The 19442-nt window shown below is 34.5% G+C and overlaps 1 protein-coding gene across 1 annotated transcript; it reads left to right on the forward strand.

Moving 5' to 3' along the window:
- The first annotated feature begins 9933 nt into the window (after window positions 1-9933).
- LOC141305440 (uncharacterized) lies at window positions 9934-12651 on the forward strand. Its single transcript, XM_073832537.1, has 3 exons — window positions 9934-11734; window positions 11843-12004; window positions 12135-12651. The coding sequence occupies exons 1-3, from the start codon at window positions 9994-9996 to the stop codon at window positions 12359-12361; spliced, it is 2130 nt and encodes a 709-aa protein (XP_073688638.1). The 5' UTR covers window positions 9934-9993; the 3' UTR covers window positions 12362-12651.
- The last annotated feature ends 6791 nt before the right edge of the window (window positions 12652-19442 follow it).

Below are 19442 nucleotides of genomic sequence, written 5' to 3' on the forward strand. Positions count from 1 at the left end.
TTTTTTGTATACTGTGGGATAAAAACATTTTGGGATGGGAGTACTAAATGTGTTTTTGTATTGTTACCTAAATATATACATTTTGTACATTATAATTAAAAGTACTTGGTGTACTAGAAGTACTTTCTGCTTACACACAAATTAATGCATAAGAAAAATAATGGAAAACATGCCATAAACAGCTGTATTATCCTTTTCACCAGTGAGTTTAAAATATTCTAGCCTCGAGTCCCCAGGGTGAGTTTTTTTTTAAAGTCATCATTATTTTGGAATGTATCGCTTTACTGTTTCCATGGTGATGCGGCACGTTTCACACATACTCCGTATGCAGTGCTTTATTAGGCCCCGATCACACCGAACCCGTTTTTGCAGTGAGAGGTGCCTCTTTTGAATGGTTTTCTGTTGGCAGTGAGCATTCTGCGCGCTGCTTATGCGCACTAGGCGCCTTGCGTTTTCGCCGCCTGCTGTACCTCGCGTTTTTGCAGGAGCGCTCTGAGTGCCTGAAGTTGAAAAAAAATCAACTCTGAGCAGAAAAACGCCTGACGTCATTCGCGTTCTTTTCCATTGTCCAATCAAATGAATGGAGAGGCGGGCCTTCTGTTGTAGTGATGAAAGTTTACCGTTCTTAAAAAGTCCGGAGACTGCAAGAAATGGAGGAGAAACATTTGGTGTCTGTCATGGGTAACTCAGAGCTGTATTTTTAGGGTTTCTGCTAATATGACAGTTTACTTAACAGCACAAGCCAAAGATTTTAGAGCGCTCGCGCTATAATCCTTTGATTTGACTGACAGGACAGCTGTTTGGGTCATTGCCTAGCAACATAAAAAAAAAACAGCAACACACTTCTCTTTTTTAAAAGTCACAAAAAAAAGCAGTACTGTGCGCCTCGTGTTTTTAGAACTAAAAGACGCGTTCGGTGTGATCGAGGCCTTAGAGCGTTCACGCTGCACGCGGTTGCGGTCCAGCAGTGTGTTCCAATTGCTGTGCGTCTGCAGCAGTGCACCAATTTTTTAACACAGTCTATATACATGTTGTGCTCCATACGCCGAATTAAAGTGACAATGCTTTGTTCGCAGGAAACATGAACATGGATTGACACAGAGAATTGTATAAAAACAAAGTCTACTGTGTTTAACAGTCAGCACGTAGCTTTTGTGCTTAAAACAATGAAAAGTGTACTTTTAGATTAACAAGGCAATATAATAAATTCACTTGTGGAGGTAGAAAAGAAGATTTATTTTAATAAAGATTTAATGCAAAATAAAGGCAAAAGAAAGGATAGTTTTTATAAATATAGTTAAGGGCTATCTTTTAGAGAGTGGCTGCACTATTATTATTGAATGCTTATGAAATAATATATCACCATTAGTAACATAAGTCAATCTGTTTATTTTACAGGCTGAGCATGAAGAGACTGGACCTGGAGTTAGTGTGGCAGCACCACCACAACCATAAGTGATACACCACCTAAAGCTTAAATGAGACCAGTACAAGCTTCAGTGTTGAATATTTGTTGTCGTTGTTTTCGTTTCAAGTTTTTATAATATCATTTTTCTTTTAAGTGTGCTGTTTATACTGTTGATTTTTGTTGTTCACACTGTTAAGTTATTGGAATGGTTGTAGTGTTAATAAAAAAGTTAAAAGAATGGTTCAGGGACATTATTCTATTCATAAATTAATATTAAACAATGTGGGCATTTTAATGTTTTTGGAATATTCTAGATAAACATATTAATAGTGAAATTGTGGTGGAAAGAACGTTGTAGGAATACTCTGCTAACCTTAAGATAACGTTGTCCTAACATTAAAAGAACTGTACAACTAAAGTTTTTAGAACGTTACAAATAAACGTTCTTTGAACGTTGTATTAATAGTGAAATTGAGGTGGAAAGAACGTTGCAGGAACGTTATGCTAACCTTAAGATAACGTTGTGCTAACATTAAAAAAACTTGACAATTCAACATTTTTATAACGTTACAAATAAACGTTCTTTGAACATTGTATTAACAGTGAAATTGAGGTGGAAAGAACGTTGCAGGAACGTTATGCTACCCTTAAGATAACGTTGTGGTAACATTAAAAAAACTGGACAATTCAACATATTTAAAACGTTACAAAATAAACGTTCTTTGAACGTTGTATTAATAGTGACATTGAGGTGGAAAGAACGTTGCAGGAACGTTACGCTAACCTTAAGTTAACGTTCCAGCAACGTTAAACAAACTGGACATTTTAACATTTTTAGAACGTTACAAATAAACGTTCTTTGAACGTTGTATTAATAGTGAAATTGAGGTGGAAAGAACGTTGCAGTAACGTTATGCTAACCTTAAGGTAACGTACCAGCAACGTTAAACAAACTGGACGTTTCCACGTTTCTAGAACATTTTTAAATCACGTTCCCACTTTGTTCTCAGAACATAACTTTGTTAGCTGGGTACTAACAGACAGATGTATGCATTTGAGTCTGTGTATCATAAAGTAACATATGCTAATTCACACATTTTTATTTTTAATTTTAACATTGTGTTTCTAAATTAATGGCTATAAAAGTAGTGAAGAACTGCATGAAAAGCATTTGGAAGGCATAGACACAAATAAATGTACATATTTGCCAATCAATAGCCTACCTTCTGTTGACACCAATGAAATGAGCATTAAGTGGCAATTCACAGACGATCTGAAGACATCAGCATAAGAAATGAGGTGAGAACAGGAGATATTGACATGAAATAAAAAGTATTTCTTTACAGTAGCTGTTAATCCTGATGAGCCTCATTCAACAACATTTAGAGTCAAAGGATCATCTCAATTTATTCTAAGTGTTTGCTGTAAGAAAGAGACTATTTGACCTGGATATATGCTAAAAGTGTTCTACTTAAAGATAAAACAATTATTAATCTCAATATGACAAATAAAACGAAAACAAACATTATTCTTATTTATTAACTACCACAGCTAAATAACTACAGCATGATGTTCATATTGATCTAAATATAGCTTTATTTTCTAATAATTGTATTTATTGCAATAAGTTTTGTGTGCAGAAACCAACAATACATCAAACTATTCATATATATATATCCTTCATTTACATACACGTATATATAATAATGTTTCACGTGACTCATTATAAGCTCAGTTTGACCTGTTTTACCATATAATATAACTAACAAAATCGGCCCTCGATTCTTATTTTTATGGTTTTGATTCGATTCGATTCAATTCGATATTGATTAGCTATCAATATTTCATTTAAAGTGTTAGTTTTGCAGACATGGGATCCATATTTTGATATAAATGCTGGTAACTGAAACTCTCCTACTTTAGTTTATTACTGAAATACACATCTACATTAATAATAGGGTGCATACAGTTGTTTATTTTAAACAACTTTTATTTTAAATGAAAACTAATATATTATGTGGTGCGACTGTCTAACCATAGCCATAATTGCCTTTTCTGGAAATTTCCTTTTATTAACTACATTTTCTATAAAAAAAAGATTGCATACCCTATTACATCACATTCTTATTGTTTGAAAAATTCCAATTCCATAAGTTTCTTTGTATTTCTGGATTGATCAAAATCCTTTTACATCACTGACCATATAAGTGTAAATGCATACTTTTGAAGATAAAACATACTTTTTTATTATTCATTTTTTAGATTACGAATAACACTAGAAAACTATTATAAAGTTTAAATGTTTTATTTAGCAATATAAATTAAATATACACAAACTAGATTTTGTTGCATTGAAAAGGCACTGCACCAATTTCAGTGTTAAAATACTGGCACAATTTTTCTCTGCACTGCCATCTGCAGGTACGCAACGGTGTATCTCCTCATGCATGTGCAGAAAGCACCTTCTAGTTTGTAGTCGGCTTTCGTCAGTTCGGTGTGTTCGAGCTCAGTTTAATCGCCCAGACGCTCGCAGACGCAGCCGACTAGAGACGGTCGGCTTTCATCGGCGCTAGTTGGTTGGTGTAGGGTTGTTGTGTCCCAGCCTTTAAGTTTCAACTTTGCAAACCACATCTTGTCCATCTTTCACAGGTCCCAAAATTTCACATCTAGCGGTACAATACAAATGCCATTCAGATGTCTATCTCAGGCATTAAATAAAATAAAAACAGGCTGTCAATCAACTCTGATTATCCTATGAAAACGCAAATTTACCTTGCCTGAAATTAAATCATTAACCACACATTCCAAAGAAATAGTTTTAAGCATTATGACAACAACAAATTAATACAATCTAGTGTCTAAATATACATAACAATTAGAATATCATGGTTCTAGAACTTTAGTTCTGTCTCTGGGATGTTTTCCACTACATATGAACCATTGCCTTTGCTAAAATATCTGCCTGCTATTTTAAACAAAAACATTGATGTCATTTTATATCACACGAACATTTCTTTTTTTAACAATAACCATGATTTCACAATTATTGCAACTAAGTAAAATCACAAGAGCTTTAAATAGTTACATATTATGTCCATTAAAGTTTTGGTGCTGAAGAAACAATGCTTGTAAAAGAAATAAAATAAAATGTGACCTAGGGGAATTAGCAACACTAAAATGCCAGATTAGGAGAAATGGCTAAATCAAACAAAGGAATGATAACAAAAGAATCATGAGGATTACGTCTCACACTCCTTGGATGTGTGAAAGGTTTGCTTAGGGACCTTGTAAGAAATGCAAACGGCCCGTTTTCACATTTACAGCTGAAACTCAACATTAGTCCCACCCATTAGTCTTATTTCAATGCCTGTTTCATTTCAGTTACAGAAAAATTTGCATTACTATACCAAAAAATGAGGCCAATTCTGGCCTTTCCAAAGGACCAATCATTGCCCAGATACAGTGTATATATATCTGTGGTCCTCACAGACTCTTCTCATTTCCTATTTGGAAGACCACAACTTTGGAAGACTATAAGCTTCAGCTTTATTGTTTCCTACATTGCCTACATTCAGAATTTAAAAAAATTGTTTTGTTAATCTAGTTCATTTGTTAATCTACACTGTGTTCACCTACAAGGGACTACATAGGAAAAACTGTGCTTTCTAAGCCATTTCTTATCTCATCTTTTTCTCTGCAAAGTAAAAGGTAAGTTGCACATTCTTTATATTATGATATTTAATCCTTGCCATATGCAGATCTTTTATAAAACATTCTTCCATTTTTTAGAAAATGAGACCCGGAAGCGTTTGTCCTGAAAAGGAAGCTTTGCACTTCATTGCTTCTGGGAAGGATAAAGACTTGTTTGAAAAAAGATTCATCAGTCAAGAAAAAGGTAAGTTGCGATTCTACCCTCAATACTATGTGGCTTTGCAAAACTAAATTAAAAACTCAGTTTAGTAGTTAATGAATGTTGGATGGTGAAGAGGTTTTAGCTATCTGTTAACCCCCTGCCAGTGTTAAATGTTAAGATAAGACGCTGATGTTTCTACTTAATATCTGTTGTGTAGGTGTGTTGTATGCTCTTTATGTATTGTAGTAGTTTTCAGTTGGAAAAAAGTGGACTGTATATGCAGATATTTTGAAATAGTGATTTTAATGAACAAGTTGACTTTGGTCCCCTGTTGGATGGTGAATTGCAATGTGTTTTTAGTTTGCTTTGTCATTTCTTACTTTAACTTAAGGTTACTAAGGTTTAAACTTAAACTTTTATGTTGACTTAATGTATAAAATATTGTAAGTTAGTTTCATTATATTTTGTGAATTGAATAACATTATAACATTGATACTTTAATTCAAGTAAAGATATTTAATACAACAGTCAACATAAAGCTTTGAGTTTATACCTTCAACATCTTTCATAGAGATTTTTAGATGGCTAAAGCTGATGTTTAAGTGTCATTGTGATTATTTTTTCTTTTTATAACAGGGAACTGGTGTCTCTTTGTGTAGTAAAATCATTAAACCAAAAATTGCACTTCATAGTGTTTTCAATGGTTTTAGCTATCTGTTAACCTCATGCCAGGATTTATGTTAAGATAAGATGCAGATGTCTCTACTTCAATATCTGTAGTGTAGGTGTGTTTGTGTTAATCTTATGAATACTCTCTTTACTAGGTTATGGGGTATTTGCCACCAAGAACATTGAGCCAGGAGAATTCCTGTTGGAGTTTGCTGGAAAACATATCACTGGATCTAAAGGAGAGGCTCTTTTCAAAGAGTACTCAGCTGAAGATGCAGTATTTTTGTATTTCTACTCCTTACAGGGACAGTCTTACTGGTAAGACATTAATGAACTAATTAATGAGATAATTAAAGATAATTACACATTTTAATAATTCAACATTGTTTCTAAAAACATTTCACCACACAGTGTTGATGGCAGCAAGGATACAGACAGACTTGGAAGATTTATAAATGATGATCACATAAAGCCAAATAGCAAAATTAAAATAGTAAGTCTATATATAAGTATTTTCTTATACTTTTCCTTGTTTTCTTTCATACAATCCCATCTCAAATGTAACATGATTTTTACATGATTACAAAATATGTAACTTGTAAGTGTTTATTTGATTTTTTTCTTTACCAATAGGTAATGGATGAAGAGGAAAGACCACATCTGTGTGCATTTGCCATAACAAAATTAAATGCAGGACAAGAAATTATGTATGACTACGGAGATCCTGACTGCCCACGGAGACATGTATGTACAACGTCTTCTAATATTATAATTATCTTATCCTCTGCAATACTGCTGTGCAAATTGTATTTATTTTTTTGAACAGAAAATAGTGAGGAACTAACACAATACAATTGTTACAGTATTTGTTCATATTTTTATGTTAATTTATAATCCATAAGTATGATAACAAATTATTATTTAGTTACTAAGACAAATACATGCTGTTGAAGTAGTTAATTGTTAGTCTGTTAACTAATTACTGTAACCATGATAAATGCATTGACACTCAAAATATCAATGCTTTTAATAGATTGTTTCCCTGAAAACCTCCTCATGCGGAGAGAAAAGTGAAAATAAGGTAAATATATATATAGAGATGTCTGTTTCATTAATTGATTTGTCTAAGGAATACACTGTATGGTCATTTTACAGTTAAATATTATATTAAATTATTTTCCCATTATGCTTTTATGCATTTTACAGGAATCACGATGGATGGGATCATTTGAAAACCTGGACTCAAAGCCTGGCGTGATTCAAATTGATGACCTTTTCATCAACACAGACATGAAGATTGCAAATGGATGCAATGCTGCAGAGATATTCACAGGACTCTTTTGCAAAAAAAAAGTTGCAGTGAAACGAGTGGCAAAACATGTTGCCAAAACTGAAATAGAAATGGCTAATTTCCTTTGTTCAAATATTTTACAAGCAAAACATCTTTTACAACCTATTAAAGTGTTGGAAGACTCTTACTTTGCCTATTTTGTCTCCCCTCTTTGTGAATACAGTTTGATGGAACTGATTGAAAACAAGGATTTTCCTGAAAGAAAATGCTTGACAGACAGCCGAAGACTAGAGATATGCCAGCAATTGCTCAAAGGACTTCAGGAACTGCATTCATGTGGGATTTTGCACAGAGATCTGAAGCCGGAAAACATTTTATTTGGTAAGAGCAGTCTGTGTCACAGCGGTGATTATCCTATAATATAGATTTATAAGCAGATATTTGCATTTAAAATACGTGAGCATATGAGGATGTGGGTTTTTATGAAAATTTGTACCTTTCTACAGATATCTCCAATAAACTATACATCGCAGACTTTGGAGAAAGCAGGAAACTGGATCTGGCCCAAGCCACATTGCACTCTCAAATGGCTGGATCATTTTCTTGGTCAAGTTATGAAGATGTTGGAGGCATGCAATGCAAGTACAAGAAAGAATCTGATATCCAGGTAAGTCAGGTTTAAAAAAAAAAGTTAAAACCTATTAACCTGGATGAGGATGATATCCCATCAAGGTGTTCTTTATTTAAACTAGTTCAAAGTTTAAACCAGTGTGCAATTGTGCAGTGAAAAGGCAAAATTAAATTTATAACAAAACAATAGACCTAATGGATAAATAGCATTTAAGAGTCTTATTTAAAGGAGCTGTGTTTAATTTTTAGGAGGATCCATTGACAGAAATGCTATATTATATACAAAACTATGTCTTCAGTGGTGTTTAAAGACGTAGGTAATTATTTGTTATATTTCCTTAGAATAAGCTGTTTATGTCTCCACACCACAGACACACACACATGGAATTCACAATGTTCCACCACCATGTTTTGTGTAGATAACTGAGAGACTGGTTGTAATTCTTAGTCACCGCTGGAAATACCAGACGGCTCCTTTAAGTAAAATAGTTTTATTAAATTAAATGTTATATTATTATTGGCAATTGGCAACCTCATGAACTATATTTGTTTGATTTGGGAAATTGGGATCCTTTGGTTTGGGTGAGAATTCAGCCTGGGACCACTGTGATTTCTCAAAAGAAAATATATAATTTAGCCAAAAAATTCACACACTATGTTCAACGTCCTTCATGTCGACATTTAAAGCAAGTGTTATATAACCACAAAAGGAATTCACTGAATTATGTTTTATTCATTCTGTACATTTTTATTAGGTGGTCATTACTGGGCAGTGTTTGAAATGAGATTTCTGTATTGTAGGTAGCAGGATGCTTGGTGCATTACATCCTGACAGATGGGCAACACCCATTTCAGACATGTTTACCCTACTCCAAGGATCCAGTTGGGCTATCCCAAAATGTCAGAATGGGTAACTTTACTCTTCAATGTGAAGAAAAATGGTCAAGACAAACACAAGTTATACGCAGAATGCTGTCTAAATCGATTCAAGAACGTCCCTCCATTGAGGAATGCCTGGAGTCTACTACATGTATGTGCAAAAACTTTCCTTTTCTCTTCACATCGTTGATAAAAGGTATTGTATGTTGTATAAGAATGTAAGTATTTAAAGTATTCGATGTCATATACAGGTTTTACACACCAGTCTGGAACCAAAGACAATGGCAGCAAAAACAATGAGATTGAAGTAAGTACTTGGATATTTATTTAGGCAGTTTAATTATAGTTTTATGGGCATTTGAAGTCTTAAAAAGACTGGTATGAGATAAACAGCAGGCTTCTAGAGTGGTGTAACAAAATCAGATATTTGTTACATGGATTAACAGACTGTTATTGTTTTACAGGTCAGATCCCATACATCTAATCCCCAACAATCAGAGGAAATAGACATCCTGGGGAGAACTGACAAAGAGAAGCCAGAGGGTGTTTGCAGTGACAACATGGATTCATCTTCTAATTTTGAAGAGGAATTATCGCAGTGTAAAATGGTAATAAGAGGTGTAATTATATGTATGGGAGATGAGTACTGCATAAACTATTATTATATTAGAAACAGTTTAATTTATAAAGTTGTTATTTTCGCATTCTCATTTAAGTTGTGTTTCTGTAATGCAGAACAACACTGAACACCAGTTTACACTGGAAATGTCAGAAGAAAAAATGTCAGAAGAAGAAGTGTCAGAAGAAGAAATGCCAGAAGTGCCAGAAGAAGAAATTTCAGAAGAAGTGCCAGAAGAAGAAATCTCAGAAGAAGTGTCAGAGGAAGACATTTCTGAAGAAGTGTCAGAAGAAGACATTTCAGAACAAGAAGTGTCAGAAGAAGTGCCAGAAGAAGTGTCAAAAGAAGAAATTTCAGAAGAAGTGCCAGAAGAAGACACTTCAGAAGAAGTGCCAGAAGAAGAAGTGTCAAAAGAAGAAATTTCAGAAGAAGAAGTGTCAGATGAAGACATTTCAGAAGAAGTGTCAAAACAAGAAATTTCAGAAGAAGTGTCAGAGGAAGACATTTCAGAAGAAGACATTTCAGAAGAAGAAGTGTCAGAGGAAGACATTTCAGAAGAAGAAGTGTCAAAAGAAGATTTGTATGAAGCTCAAGCTAAAGGACAAGTAGCAGAAGTTATCCAAGGAAAATCACTTTGGAGGAAAATGGTTGAAGATTCTGGCTGTAGCTCTCTCCAACAAAATATCCCAGTGAAGACATCCTCAAACACTGCACATCAACGTATCTATGACAAAAAGAATTACTGTCTTTACTGTGAGAAGGCCTATGTAAAAATTGCAAGACATCTTACACAGAGACATTCTGGAAAAGTTGAAGTTGCAAAGGCACTGGCACAAAGGAAAGGCTCAGCGATGCGAAATCTTTTGTTAAGCAAGATCAGAAACATGGGAAACTACCACCATAACATTTCAGTCCTATCCACTGGGAAAGGGGTAATTGTACCAAAAAGGCAAGCAACGTATCATTCAACATCACATGACTATCTGCCGTGCAAGTTTTGCTACGCTATGTATGTCAAAACAGACCTTTGGAGACATCACAAACGTTGCAAGTTACAAGTTAAAGACTGTATGCCAGTAAATCGAAAAGTTCAAGCAAGTTGTTCCCTGTTGTTACCCATGGACTGTACAGTTTCCAGTGGATTAAAAAAAATGATTGAAGACATGACATATGATGCTGTAACTCAAGTGGTGAAATCTGACCAGCTGATTCTCTCACTTGGTGAAAGGATGTTCCTCAGAAATGGAGAAGTTCCACGGTACCGGGCAGACATTAGAAATAAGATGAGAGAACTTGCCAGACTTCTTATGACGGCAAGAAAAATTGACAAAGGCATTGTTACTTTAAAAGACTTGATAAATCCAGGAAAGTTTAACACAGTACTGGAGGCAGTAAAACTCATGACTGGATTTGATAGGTCGACGAACCGTTTCTCTGTTCCATCAACAGCCCTAAAACTGCGACACTCCCTTGTGAAGGTGTCACATATTTTGCAGGGAGAAGCTTTACGTCAAGAGGACGATGCCTTAAAGAGCCGAGCTGAGCACTTCAGTAAGTTAATTGAACTGGAATGGACAATCCATGTTTCATCAAATGCATTGAAAACATTATATCAAAAAAAGTGGAACAGCCCACAAATGCTGCCTTTAGCAGAAGACATTAAAAAGCTCCAGGATCACCTAAAGTGTCTTGAGGAGACAAACAAAGAAGCACTCACTGACCACCCATCACAAAGATCATGGAGTGATCTCTCCCAGGTGACTTTAACACAGCTGATATTATTCAATCGTCGACGTGAAGGTGAGGTTTCCAGGATGGAAATCCAAACCTACCTGCAGAGAAACAACTACCAGATGCAGGATGAAATTTTGGAGAGCCTGTCAGCATTTGAGAAAAAACTATGTGAGAACCTAACCAGAGTAGAGGTACGGGGAAAAAGAGGACGTAAAGTGCCAATACTATTGCCAGCAAATGTGAAGGAATCTGTGGACCTTTTAATTAAAACTAGGGAACATGTTGGGATTTCCTCTAGCAATCCCTACATATTTGCCCGTCCATTTTATGGATCACAGGAAAGCATCCGTGGTTGTGACTGCCTAAAACGCTATGCAGAAAGCTGCGGGGCTAAAAATCCTGAAAACATTACATCCACAAAGTTGCGAAAACATGTAGCCACAGTTTCTCAGCTACTAAATTTACAAACCCATGACCTAGACCAACTAGCAACTTTCATGGGACATGACATTGAGGTCCACAGAGAATTTTACAGACTGCCAGAAGAAACTTTGCAAATGGCAAAAGTTGGCAGAATTCTTTTTGCACTGCAAAGTGGAATAGGCCAATTTAAAGGAAAATCCCTAGAAGACATAACACCAAACATCAACTGTAAGTCAATTATTTGTATGTACCTGTCTTTTTAAACAATTCAAAGTGTCAATGATTTGTAAAAATATACTGTCAGTTTTAAAAATGTGTTTGATTGTTTTGTTACAGTTGAAGAGGGCACCAGTGATTCCGAATCGGAGGATGCTGAATCTAAAAAAAGGAGGGCAAAGGATAATTATCTCGAAAAAGGGACTGCCACTTCAAGAAAGACTGTATCAGGGGAAGCATCTGCATACTTGAGGAAACCACCACTGCCACTAAATCGAAAGGGTATATTATTCAACTAATAATAATGAATATCATCCACATTTATCATGTAATTACTGTCCTTTTTACTTTTGAAATATGTAAATTATTTATTATTAATAATTTGTCCACTTAATCTTATTTATTTTAATAGGAAAATCCAGAAAAGCCTGGACAGAAGTGGAGAGTAAAATGATTGAACACCACTTCAAAAACTTCCTAAAGAAGATGAAAGTCCCTGGAAAAAATGACTGTGAAAGATTCCTAAATGAAAACCAATCTCTAAAGAATAACGAAAGAGACTGGATAGCAGTGAAGTACTTTGTGCACAACAGAATAATTACCATGAAGAGAAATTTGTGTCAAAAGTATACTACCTAGAAATATTGGGAGCTTGCGCTATGGGTTGTCAATGTAAAATGTTACAATACTGGGAGCTTAGGCTATGGGGTATCAGTGTTGTGACACGAAAACATGTCATTGCATTGGTAGTTCATATAAACGGAGCGTCAGTGTGTCATTGCATTGGTAGGTCATATAAATGGAGGGTCAGCATTGGTAGTTCATATAAATGGAGCGTCAGTGTGCCATTGCATTGGTAGTTCATATAAATGGAGTGTCAGTGTGCCATTGCATTGGTAGTTCATATAAATGGAGCATCAGGGTGTCATTGCATTGGTAGTTCATATAAATGGAGCGTCAGTGTGTCATTGCATTGGTAGGTCATATAAATGGAGCGTCAGTGTGTCATTGCATTGGTAGTTCGTATAAATGGAGCGTCAGTGTGTCATTGCATTGGTAGTTCATATAAACGGAGCGTCAGTGTGTCATTGCATTGGTAGGTCATATAAATGGAGCGTCAGTGTGTCATTGCATTGGTAGGTCATATAAATGGAGCGTCAGTGTGTCATTGCATTGGTAGGTCATATAAATGGAGCGTCAGTGTGTCATTGCATTGGTAGTTCATATAAATGGAGCGTCAGTGTGTCATTGCATTGGTAGTTCATATAAATGGAGCGTCAGTGTGTCATTGCATTGGTAGTTCATATAAACGGAGCGTCAGTGTGTCATTGCATTGGTAGTTCATATAAACGGAGCGTCAGTGTGTCATTGCATTGGTAGGTCATATAAATGGAGCGTCAGTGTGTCATTGCATTGGTAGGTCATATAAATGGAGCGTCAGTGTGTCATTGCATTGGTAGTTCATATAAACGGAGCGTCAGTGTGTCATTGCATTGGTAGTTCATATAAACGGAGCGTCAGTGTGTCATTGCATTGGTAGGTCATATAAACGGAGCGTCAGTGTGTCATTGCATTGGTAGTTCATATAAATGTAGTGTCAGTGTGTCATTGCATTGGTAGGTCATATAAATGGAGCGTCAGTGTGTCATTGCATTGGTAGGTCATATAAATGGAGCGTCAGTGTGTCATTGCATTGGTAGGTCATATAAATGGAGCGTCAGTGTGTCATTGCATTGGTAGGTCATATAAATGGAGGGTCAGCATTGGTAGTTCATATAAATGGAGCGTCAGTGTAAATTTCCTTTAAACAAATCTGTATTTTAGATTATCTTACATTTTTATTTCATGGTATCTTGTCATTTATATTCTGTGTTTTGTTAATTGAAAACATTTTCTTTGATTTATTCGGAGCAAACAACTTATCTGAAAAATGTAAAACAGTTTTTATTTATTACTTTATTTATATTTTGTTGTAAGCATTCATCACTGATGGTGGAAAGTCTGCACTACAACAAGGGGGCTCTTTTAGTGAGCTTATGAGTTTTTTATATTATAAACTTGATTGTTTATCATGTGGAAGACCATTTCCGTTGGCAGGAGTGCAGCAAAAGCAAGTGTGAAACCTTCAGTTTAGGAATGTTTGTGGATGTTAAATAAACTTTATTTCATTTAATATACTGTTGTTATGCCTTTTTTTCAATATTTTATTCTGATCGCAAGAATTGTTTTATTAATGCTAACATTAGTATTACACGTTAAAGAGGTCTAAATAAATTTTTTATGTTGACTTAAGGGGAGACACTACAGGTGAATAGGGTAAAATTTTTAACTAGCAGATATCATCATGAAACTTTCCCAGTTGATTACCTACATTAAGATGAGAAAAAAAATGTATTACAAAGTTTCTGTAATTTTATGTTTAAATATGCAAATTATGCGCTAATTTGCCTATATTTAAAAAAAATGAAATCTCAGAATTGGATAAAGCCAGGTTCAAAATTATTTTTTCATTGTGTTCACATATTAGATGCGAAAAAATTACAGAGGGATTTATGGATATCTACTTTTGTTATATGAATATACTGTCAATAGCCTTAAAAATGTATTTTCGCCATGTTTTTTAGAATAAGATGTTATAGAAATCAGGCTAGGAATAATATATTTACCTCTGTAATTGTCTCCATAATATAACTAGGTACAAGACTGGAAAGTTTGGTGTATATAGGTGCTACTGAAGTGGAGATTTCGGACTTGGAGTATGAGAGAAAAGTCATTTTGAGAAAATGGGCTTTAAAGATTTATATTGTAAAAATTCCACACATTTTTATATGAAAACATTGCTAACAAGCAAAACAACTGGCCAAGTAATTGTTTATAACAATGTAGACCAGGAACAATGACTACTGAATAAAACAAAATTGCCAAACAAGACCTTCAACTAACCACAGGGAACCACAAATACAGACACAAACTTATCATCAGAACTGCAACTCTAGTCATCTATGTCCATCGGAACACAAAGTTCACTTAAAGGGTTGAAAGCCTAGCTCACCGTGCCTGCACCATATGTAGGCCTCTTACCCCTCTCTTGCTGATGCCTTTTCAGCTTTTTAGCTGTGCTCAGAGTCTTTCTGAAATGTTTTACACTCTCACCCTTACAAAAATGTCCAGTGGTAATCCTGTGGTACTGCAACAGTACAACATAAATTTACCACACAACAAATGAGCATAGCTAAATATGACAGGATTACCACAGCATTTTCTGTTGTACAGTATCACAAGAATTTACCATTAAATGCTATATGTGGTTTTTCTGTTGTTCTTTTTGTGGTAATACAACACAAGCTAAATATGACAGGATTACCATAGCACTTTTCTGCGGTACAGTATCACAAGAATTTACCATCAGATGGCATATGTTGTTTTTCTGTTGTTCTTTTGTGGTAATACAACACAAGCTAAATATGACAGGATTACCATAGCACTTTTCTGCAGTACAGTATCACAAGAATTTACCATCAGATGGCATATGTTGTTTTTCTGTTGTTCTTTTGTGGTAATACAACACAAGCTAAATATGACAGGATTACCATAGCACTTTTCTGCAGTACAGTATCACAAGAATTTACCATCAGATGGCATATGTTGTTTTTCTGTTGTTCTTTTGTGGTAATACAACACAAGCTAAATATGACAGGATTACCATAGCACTTTTCTGCGGTACAGTATCACAAGAATTTACCATCAGATGGCATATGTTGTTTTTCTGTTGTTCTTTTGTGGTAATACAACACAAGCTAAATATGACAGGATTACCATAGCACTTTTCTGCGGTACAGTATCACAAGAATTTACCATCAGATGGCATATGTTGTTTTTCTTCTTCTTCTTTTTTTTTTTTTTTTGTATGGTAAAACCAAATTTTTGAAGTAGATATAATTATGATAGAATTATTACAGCACTTTCTGTTGTACAGTATCACAAGAATTTACCATTAAATGCTATATGTGTTTTTTCTGTTGTTCTTTTGTGGTAATACTTACACAAGCTAAATACAATTTATTACCATAGCACTTTTCTGCTGTACAGTATCACAAGAATTTACCATTAGATGGTATATGTGGTTTTTCTTTTCTTTTCTTTTTTTGTATTCTAAAACCAAAGTTTTGAAGCAGAGATAATTATGATAGGATTACTACAGCACTTTTTGTTGTTGTGCACTATCACAGGAGTACTTCGTCTTAAAGTCGTTTATCGATTTATAGATTAAAACACACTTAACTTAATTACAAAATTATTATTATTATTATTTTTATTAAATGCTTTAGAGATGTAAAACCTTTTCCCTGTCATTGTTATTTATTTAGCTGTATTACTATTTTAAATAATATTTATATTCTTTTTTTAGGCCAACCATGGACTTTGTTTATAATTTAAAAATGTTCCCTTCCTCTAAATTATATGACAATTTCTGACTGTGTGTTTGTTCTGCACCCCAAAAATAGAATGGTATCTGTCTGTAACAGAGGTAATAAAATGCTTTCAACAGATTTAGGGTTTAGGAATTATGTGGCAATTGCAAAAACTGATACCTCAGTATGACATGGTAAACTTTTGGCAAAATATGATTTTTAATGTTATAATCGTGATTTTATGTCCAAATACAAATCCAGAAGCAAAATTTTGTGTGTAGAATGAACATATTGATCTTCTGCTGACATCTGGTTCTGAAATAAGTGAGTTACACTTTTGTGATATTTTATTAACTGATATGTTATATTTTTAAAAATAGTTTTACATACATTAAATATGTATGTATGTATATTTATTTATTTATTTATTGGGGGCCTTGGAAATATAACAAGGTATAATTACCTAAATGTACATCTCAGATGATAAAAATTAAATGAATAAAACTGTTATAAATATAACTTTGACTATTTTACACCTCACGTGCGAAGCCCGCGAAAGAACCAGAGGCTATTTAAGTCGCGATCAGTTGGTTCACGTCATGCGCACAGCCGGACTTGATTGAGTGGACATCGCTCGACGGAAGAGCTTTCCTCAGGTAAAGTATTTTTGTGTACGTAAGTGTAAAATCAACGGACTGTTATTTGAATGTACAATATCTAAAACTACTGTTTACATAAACAAGTCTCTTTCCGTCTTTATTTTTATGGCCCGCTCTCCAGCACCGTTGATTACCGTTAATGCCGTTATCTGTTTGACGTCATTGGCGCAGATCTGCTAGAATGGAGAAAACCTCACATTCATGTCGGTCAAGGTAACGTTAGTTAAAAAATATATTAATTTTACAATTATCAACAGTAACATTTTCACATTTAAATTGTGTTGTCTCACAGATTTGAGAGAGCGCGCGACACTGAGGCACACACTGAACGCGCACGCTCTCTCTCTCTCTCTCTCTCTCTCTCTCTCTCCATGCGTTTGAGATAGAGCGAGCAAGAGACGGAAAGACTCACAAACCAGTGTACAGAGATAATAATAATAATTCTTGGTTTTTTTTTTTTACAACAAAGAATTACAATAAAAGTCAACCTTTAGACCTGCATATACAGGGAAGAAAAAAGTCATATATAAGTAAAATAATTAATTTTAATAATGAAAATATTATATATTTTTTGTTCTTTTTTATCAGATTGTCATCCGATTGTTGTAAGTGATCAATCTAGTCATTCTGCATCTTGGATTTGCCATGTTCAACACACTGATGAGTAAATAATCACCTATTAAAAATCAGTACATTTTAATTTGTACAGATATATACATTGTCTGACTCATTTCTTTGTTTTTGTGTCAGTAGCAACTGAACCCCAAAGGCTCCAGAGCATTGAGCATCTTTGGCTTTGTAGGTATGTGGTGAAGGCGCTGGCGGGAATCGACTCTTGAGGAAGGTTGGATCTGTGCTCTTAACTTTTCAACGACAGTCATCACTGGTTTCAAAGTAAGTGTTTTATATATATTGTAAATGTGTTTTAAGAAGGCTTTTGAAAAAAATGTGGTTGTTTCTAGTCTTCTTATGGAATAATTGTAAGACTGGAGTTCCATTACTGGAGCGTTGCAGTTTTACTGTACTATACTGCATTACAATTTGTGGTAGGTTTACATAGTAATGAACTGTAATGTTTTTGATGGAGGATTAAACTTTGACATTTTCTTTTCTTTCAGGTTAGGTGCCAGCATGATTTGGCAGTGTAAGTTGTGTCACATGACCCTTCAGAAATCATTCTAATATACTTATTTTTTTTTTAAAATGTTAATTAAGTTTCAGCTTTGCTCCACAGCAGTAAATTACGCTTTAAAATGTATTTTACAAACAGTTTAAACAGTTATTTTAACATTTGTTGACACTGTTAGTGTTTTTAGTTTTTACTGTATTTTTGAGCACATAAATGCAGCCTTGGTGAGCTGAAGAGTCTTCCTTGCAAACATTTACAAATTGTAATGTCTACAAACTAGACAAGTACTGTATGTCATTATGTGAGTAATGTTGTAAATAATGTTTAGTTTCTTACACAGACCAATTGTTTTATTTCATTTCAGAAGACCTCACTACATTGAGAAAGCACAAGTGGACCACCAAGGATGTTAGTGACCAAGGGATCATGGGTCTTTAGTGTTCTACTAAAGAAAGTAAGTTTCTAACTTTTATTTAAGGAACTAGGCTTTTTTTAGGCTTTGAGTTTGTATTATTGGTTCCTGCTTTCTGGGTGTTTAAGTTTAATGTACAATGACAAAATATTAGTTTTATAAAAATGTAGTTTTATAAAATGTTATAAAAAGTAATAGGGATCATGAAAATTGCATGTTATTTTTTATTTATTTAGTACTGACCTGAATATTTCACAAAACAGATGTTTATTTAAATTCCACAGGACTGAATTTATAAAAATGACTCCATGAATATGCAAACAAGAAAAATGTACACATTCAAAACATTCCTGTTCAAAAGTTTACACCCCATGCATTGTGTTGCCTACTATTACAAAAGGTGAAAACATTTACTGACACTTATTTATGAGTCCCTCAATTGTTCTCATTGTTAAATCAATGGATTGCAATTACACATTACAATTACGCATTACATTTGTACTACTTAAACTTTTCAACACGGCACTTGCTCTCTGCAATCTGACTTTGCTGCAACATGGAACCTTTGCATTATTGACACACTATTGCCCTATTTATTACTGTAAAGTTACTTTGACACAACCTGTTGTGTAAATACCATGATGTTAGACTTGATATTGGTTAGTTGGTTATTAATTTCTGTTTGTATCTCTCTCTTTTTTTTATTCAGGAGGAGTCAGATGAACCAGATCTTGGAGATGTTCCGGGGATAGTTTGCTAGATCTCTTTCACTAGCATGCTATTATTACAGCTTTAAGTGAGAGTGCTTTTGCTCAGACCCCTGCAGAATCAGGCCTGGGCTTGGCCAACCGCTTCAAACTGCAACACAGCTGACTTCAGGGATTCTCATCTTTTGAATGGGTGACACTTGTTTGCACAATTACTGTCTGCTCTAATTTTTTGGCATTATATATGCACCCAGCATTATCACTAACAGCTGTTATTGAATGTAAACATGTAACAAGAAATCATTTTGTAAAGTGTTTGCATTTTGTTATTTTATTGTTGCTGCTGTCTTGTCCTTTTCAGTTTGAAGCCAGATATCCTTGTACACATTGCCTTTACAGGT

The sequence above is a fragment of the Garra rufa genome, unplaced genomic scaffold (assembly GCF_049309525.1).
Source record: "Garra rufa unplaced genomic scaffold, GarRuf1.0 hap1_unplaced_002, whole genome shotgun sequence".
Lineage (NCBI taxonomy): Eukaryota > Metazoa > Chordata > Actinopteri > Cypriniformes > Cyprinidae > Garra > Garra rufa.

Bases quoted from the DNA above. Each gene is read 5' to 3' on its own strand.
- LOC141305440 (XM_073832537.1), top strand. From the start codon at position 9,994: ATGGTTGAAGATTCTGGCTGTAGCTCTCTCCAACAAAATATCCCAGTG. The intron at 11,735-11,842 runs GTAAGTCAATTA...GTTTTGTTACAG, and splicing joins CATAACACCAAACATCAACT to TTGAAGAGGGCACCAGTGAT. The intron at 12,005-12,134 runs GTATATTATTCA...TTATTTTAATAG, and splicing joins ACTGCCACTAAATCGAAAGG to GAAAATCCAGAAAAGCCTGG.